The sequence below is a fragment of the Pogona vitticeps genome, chromosome 2, assembly GCF_051106095.1.
Source record: "Pogona vitticeps strain Pit_001003342236 chromosome 2, PviZW2.1, whole genome shotgun sequence".
NCBI classification, from domain to species: Eukaryota; Metazoa; Chordata; class Lepidosauria; order Squamata; family Agamidae; genus Pogona; species Pogona vitticeps.
In genome coordinates this window covers 259,176,830-259,196,394 of record NC_135784.1, presented here as the reverse complement: position 1 = coordinate 259,196,394, position 19,565 = coordinate 259,176,830, and the positions used below count along the sequence as shown (strand labels likewise).

General features: G+C 40.1%; 1 protein-coding gene across 13 annotated transcripts in view; it reads right to left on the bottom strand.

Moving 5' to 3' along the window:
• Positions 1–19,565, bottom strand: part of PJA2 (praja ring finger ubiquitin ligase 2) — a 63,253-nt gene that overhangs the window by 6,510 nt on the left and 37,178 nt on the right. For 6 of the 13 annotated variants that reach the window (XM_072992477.2, XM_072992479.2, XM_020779990.3 and 3 more), the window contains 3 exons: positions 16,193–16,378; positions 15,115–15,226; positions 5,579–5,620 (listed from right to left, as the gene is read on the bottom strand). In XM_072992477.2, coding sequence (XP_072848578.2) covers positions 5,579–5,620; positions 15,115–15,226; positions 16,193–16,378 — 340 coding nt within the window. Of the gene's footprint in view, positions 1–5,578; positions 5,621–15,098; positions 15,227–16,192; positions 16,379–19,565 lie in introns of all 13 variants that reach the window. The other 7 variants (XM_072992478.2, XM_078386252.1, XM_078386253.1 and 4 more) reach the window with 2 other exon arrangements.

Genomic DNA, 19,565 nt, shown 5'->3' with positions numbered 1-19,565 from the left:
TTGATTTTTTATTTGTCCCCATGTCTAAGTTTTGATTTATCAGATGTAATCTTATTCAGTGGGAACAGATTGCCAAGATTGTTAAGCAGATGCCAGATTTCACCTTCAGAGATGATTAGAATATGATGTGAAAGGGTTCATAGATTTGTTTCACTTTCCTGGGAAGATTCTGAGATGACATACCATACATCATTTGCAAAGTGTTATCATTAAAAAACACACAGCTCACAATGGGATTATCTATGTATTATGTTAATGAAGTGAAAATTTAGTTTATTAAACTTGTTTCTTCTATTGCATATCTTTGTAAATGTGAAGCTTTGGAAATAATCTGGAAGGAAGTATATATATTCATTTAGCAAATAATATCAAGCCACACACTATATTATACAGCAGCTCCACGGGCTGCTGATCCATTTCTGAGTTGTTGTTGGTTCTAACCTATAAAGCCCTAAATTGGCTTCAGCCAAGCTGTCTCAAGGACTGCATCTTCCTTTATGATCCTGCTTGAGTACTGAGATCATCAGGAGAGGCCTTTCAGTCCTACCACCTTCACAAGTGCAAGGCAAAGCAAAGCAACCTTTATTGGCATAAAACAGTTAAAACATACAATCCGATAATAAATTAAAGTAGTAGGAGAAGTTAGGTTAGTTTTTTTGAGGTTTGAAGAGTGAGCACCTTAGCGAGGAGACAGCCTTCTCTGTCACTGCTCCCCAGACTTTGGAACCTCCTCCCACAGCAGGCTAGGCTGGCCCCATCTGAAAACAGGCAAAGACTTTTCTCTTTAGGCAGGCTTTTCCTGAGTGCTGCCCGAGTGGGGTTTCCAAATGGATTGTTGTACCTTACACATTTAAAGGTACAACAAAGCTTTGAATGTGTTTCAGTGTTGCTTTTGTTTTTAGTGTGGTATTTGTTTAGTCCTTCTTAGCATTTGTATACTCACTGTTGTTTAATTGGATATTGTCTTTTAATGATGTAAGCCGCCTTGGGCCCTTTAAGGCGGGGTAAAAATATATATTTGAGAGAGAGGGAAAGAAAGAGAGAGAGAGAGAGAGATAGGATTTCAAATGCTAAAAATGCACATTAATCCTCACAACAACTGGGCAAGGCAGGCCAGTATCTTCTAAATATAGACAAAGTACTGAGGCTGACAGAATACTGAGTTGCTAAATCTATAAGCTGAGCTGGGATTTTAAGAAGGAACGTCCCAGCTCCAGCTTATTGCTTATACCCTTAGCTACTAAACTACAGCAGCACCCTGCAGCATAAAAGTCTCAGATATAAACCTCCAATATTTAATCTGTGCCACACAGGAATTCTGATGATCTGTTCCTGGGAGGGCTGAAAACAACTGTGGCAACAGAATTTTCTTTCTGCTTCGACAAACAGCTCTGTTTGCTTAAGTGAGGTGTAGCAGAAATCTTATCCTAAGAAGCTTCTTTTATGAAGCACTAAACACTCTTCTTGACAAAAGTGTTTCCTTTTAATATATTGGGAATCACACAGATTTCTGAAGCTGCCGTGTTTCCCCCCCCCCCATTTTCTCTGCTCTTACTTCACCTTCTCTAATCATGTTAGTGAAAGAGAAGTATCACCATGCTTGGCACAGCAGTATGTAGAATGATGACTGTGTGCGTGCTGCTCAAGTGTAGAGCAAATGCAAAATCCAATGATGAGACACTTGTGTTCTAGAGTGTGCAAAAAAACAACACAACAACAAGCAATAATAATCCTTCTGTAACCAAACTCACTGGACAATATGAATGCTGCATAGAGGGATTTATTCTCAACAGCAAACCCATATTCTGCTTGAAAGTGCAAACCTGTGAAAAAATTCACTTAACGCACCGCAAATAATCAAAGTCATTCCCCAGATAAGGCAAAGCCTTTTAAGGAGAAAGGCGAGGTAAAAATATTTTAAATAATTACATAAAATAGTTTACGGACTAGGATGAGGAGCACTTCATTCTGCCTGTTTTGGATTGAGGAGGCATCCCCTCACAACCCCACTACCCCATTAGAAGCTGCCTCAACCTAAAAAAAAAATCTCTTTATATTCACACCATCTATGCAATAACATTTTAGCTAGAAGAACCAGGCTCAAACATTGTTTTACTTGATTCCATTATTTAGTGGCTTCATTGCACAAAATCCCTAGCCAGTAGCTTCCATTTATTTCAAAGAAGGTACATACATCTAGTGAGATACTAAGACCTACAGTCTCTAATCCTCCCCCCCCCCGGACTCGCAAGAGAAATTCCCCTTCCTTTTCACTAGTGAACTGAGAAAAAGACTACAAGAATTTGGATGTTTGCAATGTCAACATTACAGCAAACAGTAAGAACTACACAGCCAGCTGTTTGAGATGTCACATTTGTTAACAAACCTGGGATGCTGGGAAAACACAGACAAATAAATCTAACAGAGTTAAGCCTGACAACTTGACCAAGATTAATTTTCTAAACATATTTGGAATAAAGTTATACCATCCTGAACTAACAGAAGAAATGAAACCAGCATGCTAAGAATTCAACTGACTTGTACTACAAATTGCCTCCTGTCTGTTTTGCAGTTGCAAAGTGAGATAATTCCATCATTTAAAGCATGCCACAGGAACACTTAGCACAGACATGTATATACTTTCTCTCAAATCTGAAATTTCAGCATTGCGATTCAATAGTATAAAAATATCACTGCTCTTAAAATTACAAGAGAAGCAAACTTTCAACAGTGTCATTCTCAATCAAAATGGAGTCACGTTTATTTTGTTTCCTCAAAATGTTTATTTCATATTAATAAACAATGAAATATATTTCCCCTCGAGATGAGGGTATTCGTATACGAATACGAATATCCCCGCACAGCTGGACTTAATGAGGGTCTGGCCCCTGGGGCGGGACGATCCACTCATGGGTCCGGTGGGGGCCTCGCTCATTCTTCCAATCACTCCCAGAGCACTATTCTCTTCCCGCTCATCTAACCAGTCCTGGCAAGGGAAGGGAGGATGAGTCTCCCTGCACAGCTGCTCAGTGGCCAGCTGGATGGGAACAGAGCAGTGCTCTGGGAGTGATTGGGAGGATGACCGAGGCCGCCATCAGCAGATGTGTGAGTGGACGGTCCGGCCCCCTCATTAAGTCCAGCTATGTGGGGATATTCATATACAAATACCCCCACCTCTAATTTCCCCACATGAACACTCTGCAATAAAAACAGACTTAAAATGGTGAGTCACAACTGAAGTTTCTACAAGTTGAAACTGAACACTGCAGATGAGCGGGATAGTCACTAAACCAAGCCTGATACAACCATTGTCTAACAAAGGGCTTAAAATACCATACTCAGAAATTACTATCAGGTTTCTGCTATGCTATTCAGCTGCAAATGTTATCAAAGCCAGTGCCATCCATTTCCCCATGTATTCTTTCAATTTATAAAATTCAAAAAACTCCTTAGCTAAGCTTCCATGTAACAACAGTGAACATACAAAGGAACTACACCCTCCCCTCATCCTGCAAGAAGACATGCCAAGAAGCAGTGGGGAAGATCCAGAAATGTTTAAGGGAAAACATCGTTTCAACATGATCTTAAAACATTATGTCTGATTAGATTAAGAAGATCATTTACAAAATAATTTTCTCTTTCAGAATGATGAGTGAAATATTTTTTAAAGCAATGTTTTTAAACTATGGCCTGAGTTGAGCATCATGTTTGATAACATGCAAACACTAGGCTTCCTTCCCACTGCAATGCTTCACAGTCCCTCAACTAGTGCTCTGGACAGTTTCCTAGCCTTCCAAGGCAGGTGCACGGAAGGCTGCAGTGGGAAGGGAAGATTATAGGTATGTCACTATATGTTGGAACTAGAAACAAAAATCTGTTATGCTGAAACAATGTTTACATAACATATCTTGTCTGCACTTAGAACACTTCACACTGCTGAAAAGTCTCATAAGATTATATGTCTGAGATACCCATATTTGTTTCCACTCCTAAATTATATAGGGTTGATTTTTTTAAAAAAAAACACACAACTTTGGTGTTTTCCTCAGCTAACAGGCCTCTTCTGCAACTATGCCTTAAAATATTTAATATTCTTACAACAGGAAACCAGAACAAGATTTGCCCACATATAGGTGTGATATAGTCTTCTCCTTTTTTCCCCAGGTCATTGAAAAATCCTTCCCTACTCCATGCTTTCAGATATTTTAGCTTTCTAACTGAAATTTAAATTTAAAGCAATCATGTGAAATGGAATAGAAATAATGGTAAATTTTACCTATCTGTCTGTCTGTCTGTCTGTCTGTCTGTCTGTCTGTCTGTCTGTCTGTCTGTCTATTTATCTATCTAATATGCCGCCCACACTACCCAAAGGTCTCTGGACAGCTTACAGCCATCTATAAACAGTAAAAAGATAAAATAATTAAAATATAATTAAAAATAAATTGCTCTAAAAATTGCCATCAGGACCCACAGTTGATATTATTTCAATTAAAAACCTTCTGGAACAGCAAGGTTTTGACCTGGTGCTGAAACGTCATCAACGTTGGCACCAGACGAATCTCTCTCAGGATGGCAATCCATAGTCTGGGTGCAGCTGCCGAAAAGACCCTTTGTCTACAAGCCATCCCTCTTACCTCCTTGTTGTAACTCTCCAGTTACAACAGCTTCACTGGCTACCAATTTCTGGGCCCAATTCAAAATGCTGGTATGACCTATGAAGCTTGCTTGGGTCCAGGCTATCTGAAGGGCCATATATCTCCATATGAGCCTTCTCTGTTTTAATGATCTTTACAGGCTACCCCTCTCTTAGTCCCAATAGCTTTTTCAGCATATTACACTTAACTGTTAGAGCAGTACGACAATGGAACCAATTACCTCGGGAGGTGGTGAGTGCTCCAAAGCTAAAGTCATTCAAGAGAAAATAGGACAACCATCTCTCAGATCTGCTTTGATTTGGATTCCTGCATTGAGAAGGGCCTGCCCCCGCCACCCCACCCCACCCCTGCGGCAAAACACCACTTTCAGAAGATTCCGCGGGTGCTTTTGCACTGCCTTTTTACCTGCTGAGCAAGCCCGGGGGAGTGTCTGAGACCCAGCGCCAATCAGCTGAGAGGCGGGGAGGGAGCAGAGAAGAGCATAAAATGGCTGCTACCAAGGCACTGTGAGGAGCCGGGGTCACTTATCAGTACCTGGTAAGTGACTTTGTTTGAATTTTTTCCCCATAGGAACACTTTAATTAAATTTCAATGCATTCCTATGGGAAATTTGGTTTCAACTTACGAACAGACTTCCAGAATGGATTAAGTTCATAAGTTGAGGGTTGACTGTATATGCATTGCTGATAAGCACCAAGTACATCAACACTTTAAACTGTGATATAGTCTGAAAATTTGAAAACTTAAATTTACATATAAAGCTCCCTTATATTTTAATACTCCTGAAGATGTCACAACATTTGCACAAAAACACTCATTTAATAATAATGATGATAATAAATTAAATTAAAATGCTGTCAACCTTCCATATTAACTATATTATCTACATAACTGGAATGTAGACAATCAGAAATTGCAGGTACCTGGAGACGCTGATAAGTCATTTCCATGAACATGCTTGTTACCTGAATTTGAAAAGATTCAGGTTAATGAAAGGAAGAGTACAGTTTTTTAAAATATTTGTACCCCATTGTAAATTACCTTAATTCTCCTTTGTGAAATTTTAGAGCATTTTAAATATGACTAAAAACATCTGAGCCAATAACTCATCTCCCCTCCCCCCCCAAAAAAAATTAAATAAAAACTTTCATTTAGATGAAGACAGGTTTTTTTGTCTGTTTATAATTTATTAGAAAATAATTTTTTAAATGTGAAACATATTGAGGGCATACAATATCCACCAATAACATTATTATAACCAGGAGATTAATGTAACAGACTGAAAACATGGAGAAAGAGAATGGGAAATCTGTTTGGTTTGTAACCTGAAATACAATTTTTCAGACTTCACTTATTGTGGCTTAATAATATTCCTGAATATCATTTTCTAAAAGTGTTCTGTTTGCAAGTATATGGTTGTACTGAGGGCTATGTTTAGTTTTGGTCTGGTTTAGTTTAGTTTTGAAAAACTAAAGATAACTAAGGTAAGTACTGTATGTTGAATAACAGACAGACATACTGTGTAGACTCAGAGGTTTTCTTTGCTGTTTTCCAATCTACAGACAAATTACTGTTTTCTCCATGCACCAATGGCATTGAGCATACAGTCCTCATTTTCTTACAACTATGCAAGGAGGTATTCACTATTCCATTGTGTGTACATAACCCTTGTTTTCATCAGAGTGACCTCTGATTTGTGTAAGAGTGAGTTGAAAATAGCTGAAACAGTTGCAACATAGCTGTTGGACTCTGCAACTGCTAAAAGATTCTGCCCAGTAAAAACTAGAAAAACGCTTCAAAATCAGCTTTTTTCAATATCATTAAAGTGAGGCATGATGCCAAGCTTTTCCTTGGTAACCGATACCAAAAGCCAGCCACTTTTCTTCTGACGACTTGTGTATGTATTCATTCTTCCACTTCTCGAGTTTTGCTGATCAAATTTCAACACTAGGATGACCACACACTTCTAATTCCTGATTTATGACATAAAACACTTGTTTATATTTAACATGCTCTAAAGTTCACAGTTGTTTTTGCTGCAATAACAAACATGGTTATTCCTTTGGAGACTAGGTCATTTAATAATTTCATAGAGGCAATGAGCACTAATTCTAATTCATACATTGACTGATGTATGATAATATATAAAAGTTACTTTGTTGATAAAGTATGTTGACATAAAAGATGTTTTAGCTATAATGTTGAACACTTTCATTAATCCTCTCATTTTGACACCAAATGACTAAGCATGTATGCATGTTATTTAAAATGTTTACCTTAAAAAGCATTTAGTTCATAGGGATCACAATAACTATGTTCACAAAAAAAAATTAACTGAAGCAGTGTAACTACTGACTACTGCATTTTGCCCCTTGACAACAATCTCTTGTAACTACGGATTTCAAGAATACTCAGTATTTTCAAAGTCACAGTATGTTGACAGTGCTGAATCTCCTTCTCTCGTAGTAAAGAACTCAGGAAACACAACACTCTTCTAAGAAAAGAACTATCAGAATTATCTTGGCTCTCTTTAAATACAAGATTTGAAATATGGTGGAAAATGTAAGGCCACTTTAATCTGAGTAAATATTCAAGAGTCCTTGACAAAAGGACACAATAGCTTCTTTTAAATGTAACTCAGACAGAGATTTCATTTACTAACAAGCAACCAGCTGATGTAGTTTGGAAAACACTGAAATATTACACTAAGAGCAAACGAATTTTCCCTCTCCCCACCCAGCATTTCTAGAATATTAGCAAACAATTAAGCTTTTGTTTTACATCAGGCAATGAAATGTATTCAATATATTGTTGAAGACTGTATTATCTAAATTTTTGTTTTTGAGCAAAGACGTCTGGCATTGTTTGACAAATGACAAAATCTTTTTTTTAAATGAAGCCCAAAGAAGCAGACGTTTGAACAAGCTGATAAAAATTGTTCAGTGGCCTCACACTTGTAGCCAAGTGTCAGGAGCTATCACCATAGCTGACTGGCTGCTACCACTCCTGCAGATAGCCTTATTGCCACAGTTGCTAGCAGAGCTGACCAGGGCACCAGACTCAAGTACCTGAAGCTGCAGTGCCACTTAACTATGCTGGCCTTGCACCGATGCATGTGGGGGGGGGGACATAAAGATGTGAGACATGAGGTAATTCCAGCCGTGTAGGGGACTTCACTCCAGCCTGTGTTATGTCTGCAGAGATACGGACCGTGGGGTTGCTTGTAACTGCTCCCTGCTTAAAAAATAAAAGGGGTGCTGATCCTGTGCAAAACCAGTATTCAATTGTAGCCAAGCATTAAAGTATTCCCCCCCCCCCAGATGCAATGCATCACCAATAAATATTTTGATTTGATGCAGGCCAAGTTAGCATTGAAACATTTTTGTAATCTGTTGAAGTCAAGCTGTCCCCTTGAAGTATACTTCAAGAAGTATTTGCAGTTCTCTATTATTTTTTAAAGTTCTTTGTTACGCGTAGAACAATGTAGTTTCTCCTTATCTTGCACTATGTTTGAACAAAGACAGCTCACACAACTTTATAAACAACATGGACTTATTTTCTAGCCATCATAAGACATCCTAGGAAAAATTCCAGTTTTTTGTTGAGAGTTCAAAGTCCTTTTCTCTCTCTGACTTTAGCCACACCAAAGTTCACTGTATCTGTGGTCTTTCAGTGCGAGCACAGAAATCTAACTCTTTACCTGAATATTCACCACTGCTCACTCCAAAAGCCAAGGATAGGTTGAAAAACAAATTATTAGAATCCCCTAAAATTCAATAAAATTGAATGAAATCATTTTTTTAAAGTCTAGAAATCTGAATCTCTGTTAGCTAAACCACAGTTCACAAAACCAACCCAAATACAAAGTGCTCATTCTTCCAAATAATGTTCACACACTGGCCAGTTTCAGTGGCCTAAAATGTTCTTTGGCCCTCCATAATATCATCCTACATACAACCTTATGCTCCTTGCTTTTACTTCTGCAGCTGGCAAAATTATCCAAATTTAAAAAACAAAATTTTTCAGACACAAAAATTAGAACCTAGTATGAACTGAAACCTAACATGCAGCATGTGTTTAGACCACAAAATGTTGACTTTGTCATACAGTTCGTAAAGCTCATGCAGTTTTGCTAATGATTGGCTCAAGTTATGAAAACAGAGTGCAAAAGCAACTATGACTGGTGTTAAGTATCACATATAATCCCAGAGCACGTAGGCCAGGAAACAGAAAAAATATATATAAAAGTTAGTGTTATATAAATTATTGCTTGCTTCCCATACCACTCAAGGGGTTCTGGCTTGCATATATCTGAGATATTTCCCTACTGATAATGGAAGGAATCTACGAAACTATAATGTTCACAAGTGTTACATTTTACAGGTGTCTAGAAAAAAATTTTTTTTTACTTAAATAGAACTGAGCTGGTTTTAAATATAACAGAAATTTTAGGTATCCTTGTTCATCAAAATAGTAGGATTAATTAATAGCACTATGTACAATGACTATTTTATGTACACCACACCTCGATAAACTACTGATGATCAAATGCTCTGTTCATTTTTACACTTTCAAAATGGATCTTTAATAAACCACATCACACCTCAAAACATAGCCACTGAGCTAAACGTATCCATATTCAGAAAATTAGACTCTCTTTAAAATAGTGAAATACGACATTAAATTAAGAAGAGGAAGAACTGTTATATTCACATAGGAACAGTAAATTTCAAATGTTGATGCCAAGCACTGTGTCTATATGCTTTGATGTCAAATGCATGGAAGGATGAGCCACATTGCCAATACCCGTCTCAAAGTCTATCAACCCTGTCCCTCCCCCTTAAAGTAGGGAAGATGGGGATTTATGTATGACATGATACTAAAATCCAAAGGTTCTCTGAATGAATTAAAAGTATGGTGAAACTGAGAGAGAAATCTCTCTGGTTACCACGCTGCAATGTTCAGCATAAGATGACAGAAAACCTTTGTCATTCTACATGTTCCAAAGAAGGGTTGTAACATTATTTTCCACATATATATTGTTGCAGTAATATATCCACAGCTACCTGCAGTCATACTAAACCAAACAAACAATCCAAGAAAACAACAAAAATTATTCACAACCAGTACCAGCTCTAGACTCTTCTCTGCAAAAATTAACAGAAATACAGTGGTGCCTTGAGTTATGACCATAATCTGTTCCAGAAGACGGACGTAACTCAAAATGGTCGTAAGTCAAAGCACCATTTCCCATTGAAATGCATTGGAACGTCATTAATCCATTCCAGAAGAGGAAAAAAAAAACCCTCCCAAATAAAATAAAAATAAAAAACTGCAAGCCCCAAAGGAAAATGCTAAGGCTGCAATAACAAACAAACAAACAAACAAATGAAGGTGCAAGCCTCAAAGGCATGGGGGCTTAAAAAAACACCACCAAAAATATACAACAGAGCAAGCCCCGAAAGTGCTGGGGCTTTTTAAAAAAACAAACCGACCAAAAATAAACAATGGAGCAAGTCCATTTGGAAGGCACTGGGGCTGCACAAATAAATAAATAAATAAATAAATAAATAAATAAATAAATAAATAAATAAATAAATAAATAAATAAAAAACAGAGCAAGCCCTAAAGGCGCTGGGGCTTAAAAACAAAACAAAACCAAAAATAAACAATGGAGCAAGCTCCATTGGAAGACACTGGGGCTGCAACCCCCCCCACCAAAAACACCAAAAACAAAACAACAACACAGCACAGAAACATAACCCCCCCAACCCAAACCCACCCAGAACAGGCACTTTTTAAAAAGCAGGAAGCAGCATCTTACCTTACCAGGCAGTCCCAAGTCTCCCTGCAAACAAACACACTCTCACTCAGAAGCAGAAGCCAAGCAGTCCCAAGCCTTCTCCGATCGCACACTCTCGAACTGCAGGGGTGAAAGAGCTACAAAGAAGCAGCCTCTTTGCCACCAACAGTTAGCTATTTGAATTTCCCACCTTTCCTCCCTGCCTTTTAGTGTTCATAACTGGAAGCTCCGGCCACAAGTTGAAGCAAAATGTTGCCGACAGAGCTGCTCGTAACTTGAAATGTTCATAAGTCAGGACATTTGTAAGTCGAGGCACCATTGTAACAATGTTTTCACCATCCATATGAAACAAACAGTGATGTGGAAAAGCCCTGTCTCAGAAATTCAGCCACTGCATTTCCAATGGCAGAAGTATCTGAAACAAAGTCTCAGAAGAGGAACCGATTTGTCATGCTGGTTTACATGGAAAAAAGCATTTTTTGAGATATTCCAGACTCAAGACTGTTTTAGGCTTCAACGGTCACAAACCAGCACCTTATAACAATCATGAAAACAATCTGGCAGGAAGTGAGTAACAGTAGTGTGAGAAAATACAACTCAGTGATAGCTGCATTCTGAAACAATTGAAGCTTTCGCACTGATTTCACCTGAAGCCCCAGGTAAAGTATGAGTCTGGTTTCTCCATAAAGGAAACTCAGGTGATTAACTTTGCTGCATCTCCATGTCCCATCTAAAATGTATTGGCATAATGTCTGAGAGGCAGGTACAATAAAAGAGTTGCTTCTCTCAGTACCAGTGGGAACCAACACTACCTATATTCCATTGCACTCTTCTCTCCTATTGAGTTACAAGATCATGTGTTGACTGTTTTAAACTGTTTTAATAACCATGTGACTTCACCTCCCTCTCCACAAAGAAACCCTTGGTCCCCTCACACTTGCATTCATACAGATGTTGAGTTCAGTATCATCAATGCCATGTTTGAACAGAATCCTTGCTGGCTCTCCTTTTCTCATACTTTAATTATTTAATTATTTGATTTATTTATTTATTTGACTTGTATCCCACCCATCTGGTCTATACGACCACTCTACATGGCTTCCAATATAACATAGAAACAATAAAATAACACAAGAATATTACATAAGTCATCCAATAGCAAATTACAATACAAAAATAGAGTAAGAAATATATAAAGAATAAAAAGAAAACTCAAGTATTGACTGGAGGGAAGGCCTGAATATATATCCATGTTTTCAATTGGCTTTTAAAGGTACCCAGCGTGGCGGCCGTGCGAAATTCCGGAGGGAGGTTGTTCCAGAGGCAAGAAGCCACTGCCGAGAAGGCCCGATTTAGTGTCTTTTCCTTCCGGGCCTCTCTCGGCATCAGGCTCCTCAGCCTCACCTCCTGACTCGCACGGGTGATCCGGGTAGACCTTGGTGGGAGCAGGCGTCCTAAACCATTTAGGGCAGGCTTGTCCAACCTGTGGCCCGAGGGCCGCATGCGGCCCAGGTCAGCTCATAATGCGGCCCAGTGCAATTTTTTATTTTAAAAAAATTCCAAAGTTTCAAGTTACACTGCTGGCGCTTGCAGTCGGAATGCAGCCGGGGCACATCACAACTGTAGTGGGCGGAGAGGGAAGGAAGGAAGGAGCAGGAGGGAAGGGGAGAGGGTGGCTGCGTGACTGTATTGCGCCATTCCCGTCAATAGGTGGACCCCCTCCCGGCCCCATAAAGCCACCAGAGTCAAAGCTGGCAGCCTCTGCTGTCTGAGATTGCAGCTGCCGGTAAGCGCGCTTGGAGCGGGGCTGTGGAGGACGGCTAGGGCTGCCCCCCCATGCAGCCCAAACCAAATGTATGTGCGGCCCAAACCAAATTTTAATCTTCTAATATGGCCCAGGGAAGATGAAAGGTTGGACACCCCTGATTTAGGGCCTTATAAGTAAGCATTAAAACTTTGAAGATGCGGAAACGAATGGGCAGCCAGTGCAGCACGGCCAAAATAGAAGAAATATGCTGGTATTTTCTCACTCCACTAAGGAGTCTGGTCACCGCATTCTGTACCACCTGAAGTTTCCACATCAGCCTCAAAGGCAACCCCACGTAGAGCACGTTACAGTGGTCTAATCTTGAAATTACGAGCACATGCACCAAGGCAGTGAGCGCCCCCGTTTCAAGATAGGGTTGCAGACGCTCGATCCACCAAAGATGGAAAAAGGCAGTACGGACTACCGATGCCACCTGCATTTTCCATGGTGAGTGTTGGGTCCAGATGTACCCCCAAGCTGTGGACCACACTCTTCGTGGCCAGGGTCACCTCCCCAAACGTGAGAGAGTCACCCAAGCTGCCAACCACTGGGCCACCCACCCTCAGAACTTCTGTCTTTTCCGGATTCAGCCTCAGCCCATTTTCCTGCATCCATTGCAGTACGGTCCCCAGGCAGTGCTGAAGGGACAGGACAGCATCACCTGCAGTTGGTGAAAAGGAGGTCTAGAGCTGGGTGTCATCAGCATATTGATGACACAATGCCCCACACCCCGATGACCCCACCCAACGGCCTCATATAGATGTTAAACAGCATTGGGGAGATAATCGACCCTTGTAGAACCCCGCAGTCTCCCCAAGCGGCACTCTCTGGGGGCGGTCCTCCAAGAAGGAATGGAGCCAGGCGAGCGCCAAGCCACCAATTCCCACCTCAGAGAGCCTCACCAGGAGGATACCGTGTTCGACGGTATTGAAGGCCGCCGAGATGTCGAGGAGGACCAACAGAGATATTTTACCCCTGTCAACCTCCCTCAACAGGTCATCGTACAGGGCGACCAATGCCGTCTCTGTACCGTGGTGCAGCCTGAAGCCCGACTGAAACGGATCCAGGGCATCTGTTTCATCCAAGTGGGCCTGAAACTGGTCAGCCACCACCCTCTAAACCACTTTGTTCATGAAAGAAACATTGGTGATGGGCCTATAATTGCCAATTTTGTCCACAGCCATATTAAGTTTCTTTCTTATGGGCCTAATGAGTGTCTCCTTGAGGGCAGAAGGAAACCTGCCCTCAAGGAAAGACCAATTTATCATAGCAGTGGCCCATTCTGTTGTTATCGGCCTGGCTGCTTTGATTAGCCAGGCTGGGCAAGGGTGAAGGGAGGAGGTGGTGGCCCGACAGCGATCAAGCACCTTGTCCACAGTATCAGGCGTCAAAGGCTGAAAGGAATCGAAAGTTACCGGGCAAGAGCTCCCGGCGGACGGCCTCCACTTCAGATGTTAAAAAAGCTGCAAATTAGTCCGGTGAAAAACTAGAGGGAGGCCTGTCACCCGGACCAATTCCGGATAGGTCATGCACTATACGGAATAACTCCACCTGCTGATTTGAAGCTTCGCTTATCCGGTTAGCGAAGTATGTTCGACAAGCAGCCTTTACCTTAGTCAGGTAAAGGTTAGTTGCGACCCTGACAGCTATCCAATTACAGTGGTGCCTTGCATAGCGAGGTTAATCCATTCTGGATTAACCGTCGCTATGGCGAAACATCGCTGTACGGAATAGAAAAACCCATTTGAATGCATTAAACTTCGTTTAATGCGTTCCAATAGGCCCCAAACTCACCGTTCAGCGAAGTAGCTCCATAGTGCAGGCATGTTCGCGCCTCGGTAAGCGAGGGCAGGGTGCGAAAATGGTTGCGCCGGCCATTTTGGAGCTGCCAATCAGCTGGCCAAAAATGGGGCTGGCGCTCAGGCAGGAGGGCGGGCGAAGGCTCCCCCACCCTCCTCCTGAGCGCGCACCAGCTTTTTCGGCCGGCTGACCGGCTGGCGCTTGGCCAGGAGGGTGGGGGAAGCGATCGCAAAATCTGCATCGGTATGCGGATTCATCGTTAAACGGGGCACTCGTTATACGAGTTACCACTGTATAATCCGTTGGGTTCTTCCTCCACCTACACTCTAGCCTTCTCCTAAATCGCTTCATTGCTTTTAGTATGACAGTATGACACCAAGTCCTCTCGATGCACACCTACATCTTATGGGTCAGATGGATAGATCACTTTCAAATCACTCATTACGAAAAGGAGCAACTCTATTCTTTCCCATGGTGTGTGGTCCAGGATTTTTTTCCTGACAATAGGGCAACTGGCTGGATATGAACTCTTTCAAGAGGGGTTGTGGAAGGGGATATATATGTCAGCTGCCACCCTCCTAACTACAAGGCTATATGTGGCTTGACAGGATGACTTCTACTGGTTCTAGCTGGAAGCCTATCTGTTAGAATACAGGACATACAGCATTTTTATGAAGGTACCTCCTAGTGCTTGGGGGGCAGGTAAGTGGGAAGTCATCAGTTTACAATTTGTTGATTGAGGATGGCGGCTTGGTTTCCAAGGAGTTGTAGGAGTATCATCACCATAACTGAACTAGCTTTTCCATAGTGGCTGTGCTTCTGATCCCAACAACAGCTTTGATATAATAGTTATCCAGCAAACCAAGATCACAGGAAAGCCTTTCCATAATACACACTAAACTCCATTTTTTTGGATGCAGAAAAATGAAAAATGCTAACACGACTAATTCACAGGTAGTTAATGATGACCTAATATAAATATGTTTTTATCATGTTTTACTTCAGTTCACTTAATCTTAAAACAGAAACTTACTGAAGTACTGCATTACCTCCATTGCCTGTGCCAATCGTTCTTCCAGTGCCACATATGTAAGGAACTGTGGATCCACATAAGAAATGGCTTGAGCCACACCTAGGCCATCACCAAATTCATCAAGAAGCCTAAAAGGGAAAACATTATTAATGTTCCTATCTCAACTGAATCCATGTTGGTTTACTATACAGTATTGCATACAATTACCTCCCCCAGTTCTTAGAATTTCGAAATACATATTTTATACATATTGGAAGACATATGCAATCAAATAACCTGAGAAGTTATATTCTCAATATGTTATCACAAACAGACAACATTTGACTCCATAGGTCTATAAGTGTTAACACTTGCACTGGGATTAGTAAGTTAAAGGATAGTTTTTCTGCCAGCCTCCAATATCAATTTTTAAGAGGGGTTTTAGACTGTTCCATATTAATAGTAGTGATATATGGCAATAGAAACTGAAGATACGCAATCATGTAGAAAGCAAACAAAAAAGTTAGAAATACCTGCTACTTCCAAAGCAAGAATTACAATGTTTAAGACTTCTAAACGGGTCAGAAAGTGGTAAACTAAACATTTCCCCTTTCCTCAGCTGGCCTTGTAAGCAAGTTCCATTTTTTCACATTAAATGAAAACAAGAATGGATTAACCCCAAATTTGATTCTATATGTTAACAATTCTTCCTTCTTAGCATATAAATAGCATATAAGTTTGGTAAAATGAGAAAGCTCACTTTGCTGTATATTCTTTCCCCTCCTTACTTATGACACTCTACTGAAAATTCTGATACATTTTAAATGGGGCATCACAAAGAGGGAGGAAACACCCATTCCAGATTGCAGTACAGTGACTGGACAGCAGCATCACTTAATATTAAGCCTACTTTGGGAATTAGAACTGTGGGTCTCTAAACCATTGACCAATGAGATATGACTGCCATACTGATGATTCACCATACCATTCCTTCAACTGTTTATTTAATTTTAAAAATCAGATGAGAGCAAAATACAACTCAAATCAGCACTGGCAGATAGCCAATAACAAGTGACCTGGGGTCAAATGACAAATCCAGAGACAGTCCCACATACCTCCATTCCACATCTAAGTCTTCACTCATACTGGAATCATCTTCTAGGTTGTTGTTTCCATCCAACATGAAAATACTAGGATGCACAAAATGGCTCACTTGATCCGTTTCTTCATCACTGCTACTTCCAATATCTTCATGATATTGCAACCAAGGAATTTCACCATCCTCCAGACAGGTCTGTTCCCTTTATAGAAAAAAAATTGAAAGCTATACAAAATGAAAGTAAAATTGTATATGAACAATCATACACAGAGTGATCTTCATCTGCGCCCAGTATCCGTATTATGTGTAGGAACCAACAGACACAACAATTCAGCATTAACAGCTGAAATGCTGTGTAAGTTACACACTGCTTTCTGTAAGTTCAAGTATGCAGACATTAGAATTGTTATGAGACAACATTGGCATAAACTGCTAAGTGTTCAGAGCCTACTCAGGAGATGGTGGGCCTTCCTTTGCTGGAAACATTTAAGGAGAAGTTGGACAGACATCTCTTAGAAATGCTGTAGCTGCATCCTGCATTGAGATGGGGCTTTAAAAAGATCGCCTCCAAGGTCACTACTAATTCGATGGTTCATTTAGAGTCTCTGCTAATCTAGTATTCAGATTGGGTTTCAGAAGTAGGAGACAGTGATGAATTCACACAAACAGTAATAAATCTGAGGTCATGCACCTCTCTTACTTGCACTGAATGAGTGTGGAAGGATGCAGGTAAAAAATGACCTGCTCTTTACAGAGCACTTTCATTCCTTCTGCAGGGAGAAAGTCACAAATTGTGGGCTTACAAGAATCTGACACTTTGTTTTCCCATCATCTCCTTTAACATAAAAAAAAACTACTCAAGCTGCTTCTGCTAGTTTGGGTACTTCTTTTCTTGATGTAAAGGCTAAATAAAAATAGTCTGTAAACCTTTAAATTAGATTAACTCTAGCTCAATTAGTTGCAATTGGAATTTCTTTCGCTTACTGATCACAGTCTGCTATCATTAAACAGAAGTCAACAACATCAAATGATTTGTAAGTCTTTCACATTTTAGCATCATGGCAGGAATACATAATAATTTAAAGATAGGTGCTGTTTACAAGCAGTTGGTGCTATGCATTCAAAAATAAACAAAACTCTTATCTAAGTCACTTGGTAGGAGTCACAATTTCTTATAAGTATAGCTGTGCAATACAGAAAAAGATCATTTGAATGTAAGTAAAACAATTTCCTCTTCAACTGCTTTCTAGTGTAGGTGGACAAAATTAAGGCTTTAACTACATTTTGCTTTCAATTTAACAAAGATTTAGAATGAATCACACAATAAACGCAACCTCTCTAGGCAATTCCTGCTGCTCCAATATCGATCATGGAACTGACTTGACATAAAATAATAAAGTCATTACAGTCCCCACTGATACAAAGTCTAATACTGTGAAATGGTTTGTGCACAAACATAATACTATCTGAAAAACTGGGTTACAGTTCATCAAAACTTATGTCCAAGAAAACTTCCAAGTCTTCAAGGTACTGCAAAATACTGTTCCTTTGCTACATGTGGTGAACTGATACTACTCTTTCAAAAGTGTGAAGATTTTGTCAGAGTACCAGTGCTTCTGAGGTAAAATCAAACAATCTGATTAGAAAGAAAAAATATACCAAAATTTTAAGATGCTCAATTTGCCATTGTGTATAGCAGCTGTTAACTTATTGGAACACTGAAGAGTGGCAATCCTAAAAAAATCTTTACTGTGGCTATAAAAGCAGTTTGAGGCTTTCAGATACCTTACACAGCAAAGCTGCAGACTTTTCAGATATTTAAATACACACGAGAACACACCTGCAAAAATTACCGTATTTTTCGCTCCATAAGACGCACCTGACCTTAGGACGCCCTAATTTTTAGAGGAGGAAAACAGGGAAAAATATTCTGAACCAAATAGTGTAATAAAATATTTAATAAACTATAACAGAATAACAATTGAACCATGTAAAGTGAACAGCAGTCAACAGTGGCATTAAGAACCATTACCACTGTCATTAATAAATGGAGAGACTTAAAGGTTTGTGTACTCTAGTTTTCTTGAAACCCCAAGAACTCACCATCACCTAGAGTCAGAATTTAGGAAGCTCATTTGCTCACAATCACTGACATCACTTTCTTCGCTGTCTTCATATAAGATATCGTCCTCACTTCCATCTAAGGCATTGCTAATGCCACATTTTTTGAATGACTGTACAACGATCTCCTCCTTCACTGAATCCCATGATGTTTTCACCCATTCACAAACTTGAGTGATGGTGGGCCTCTTCATTCGTCCAGTAGGTGTCAGATCATGATTACCAGCAGTCATCCATTTGTTCCACTCTTCTCTCATTAAGACCTTAAATGGCTTGTTGATGGAAACATCAAGAGGTTGCAACTGGCTGGTAAGACCTCCAGGAATTACAGCTAGATGAGTCTTCACTTCTTTGAAACACTTTTTTATTGGTTCGCTAATATGTGCTCTAAAATGGTCAAGCACTAATAAGGCAGGTTTTTTCAGAAGTCCTCCAGGACGTTTGGATCACACCTTTTCAACCCATATTCTCATTCCATGCCTCGTGGCGCAGTGGTTAAAACGCTGTACTGCAGCTAAAACTGTGCTCACGACCTGGGGTTCAAATCCCAGGTAGCCGGCTCAAGGTTGACTCAGCCTTCCATCCTTCCGAGGTCGGTAAAATGAGTACCCAGCTTGCTGGGGGGGCAATGTGTAGCCTGTATAATTAAAATTGTAAACCGCCCGGAGAGTGCTTGTAGCGCTATGGGGCAGTATATAAGTCCAATAAATAAATAATAAATAAATATTTTCATCCATCCATCCTTTCTCATGTACATGTATAACAACTCCTTGCGGAATCACTTCTTTTGGAAATGTTTTCCTTTTGCAAATCAACATGGGTGGCAATTTGGTGCCATCGGCACAGCAGGATAATACAGTTGTGTAATGGCTCTTCTCATGCCATGAAGTTTTCACAGTGATGGTTTTGGCACCCTTCAGATCTACAGTCCTATTAAATGGCACATCAAAGGTTAGCGGGACTTCGTCCATATTCCCAATCTGGCCAGTTTCAAAGCCATTTTTCTTCCTAGCATCAATAACAAATTTATGAAAGGATAGAATTTTAGATTCATATTATTTTGGCATTTTTTGTGCAATTCTAGTTTTGGTCCGCATAGTAAGACCACATCGCCTCATAAATCTGTAGCACCATGATGGTGATCCTGTAAAATCCTGAATGCCTTTCTCTATAGAAATGTGTTTTCCTTCAAATATGATAATTTCTGTTGAGAGAGAAACCATTATTCCGCTGATGTATGATCCATTCTTTCATGTCCACCTTCAACT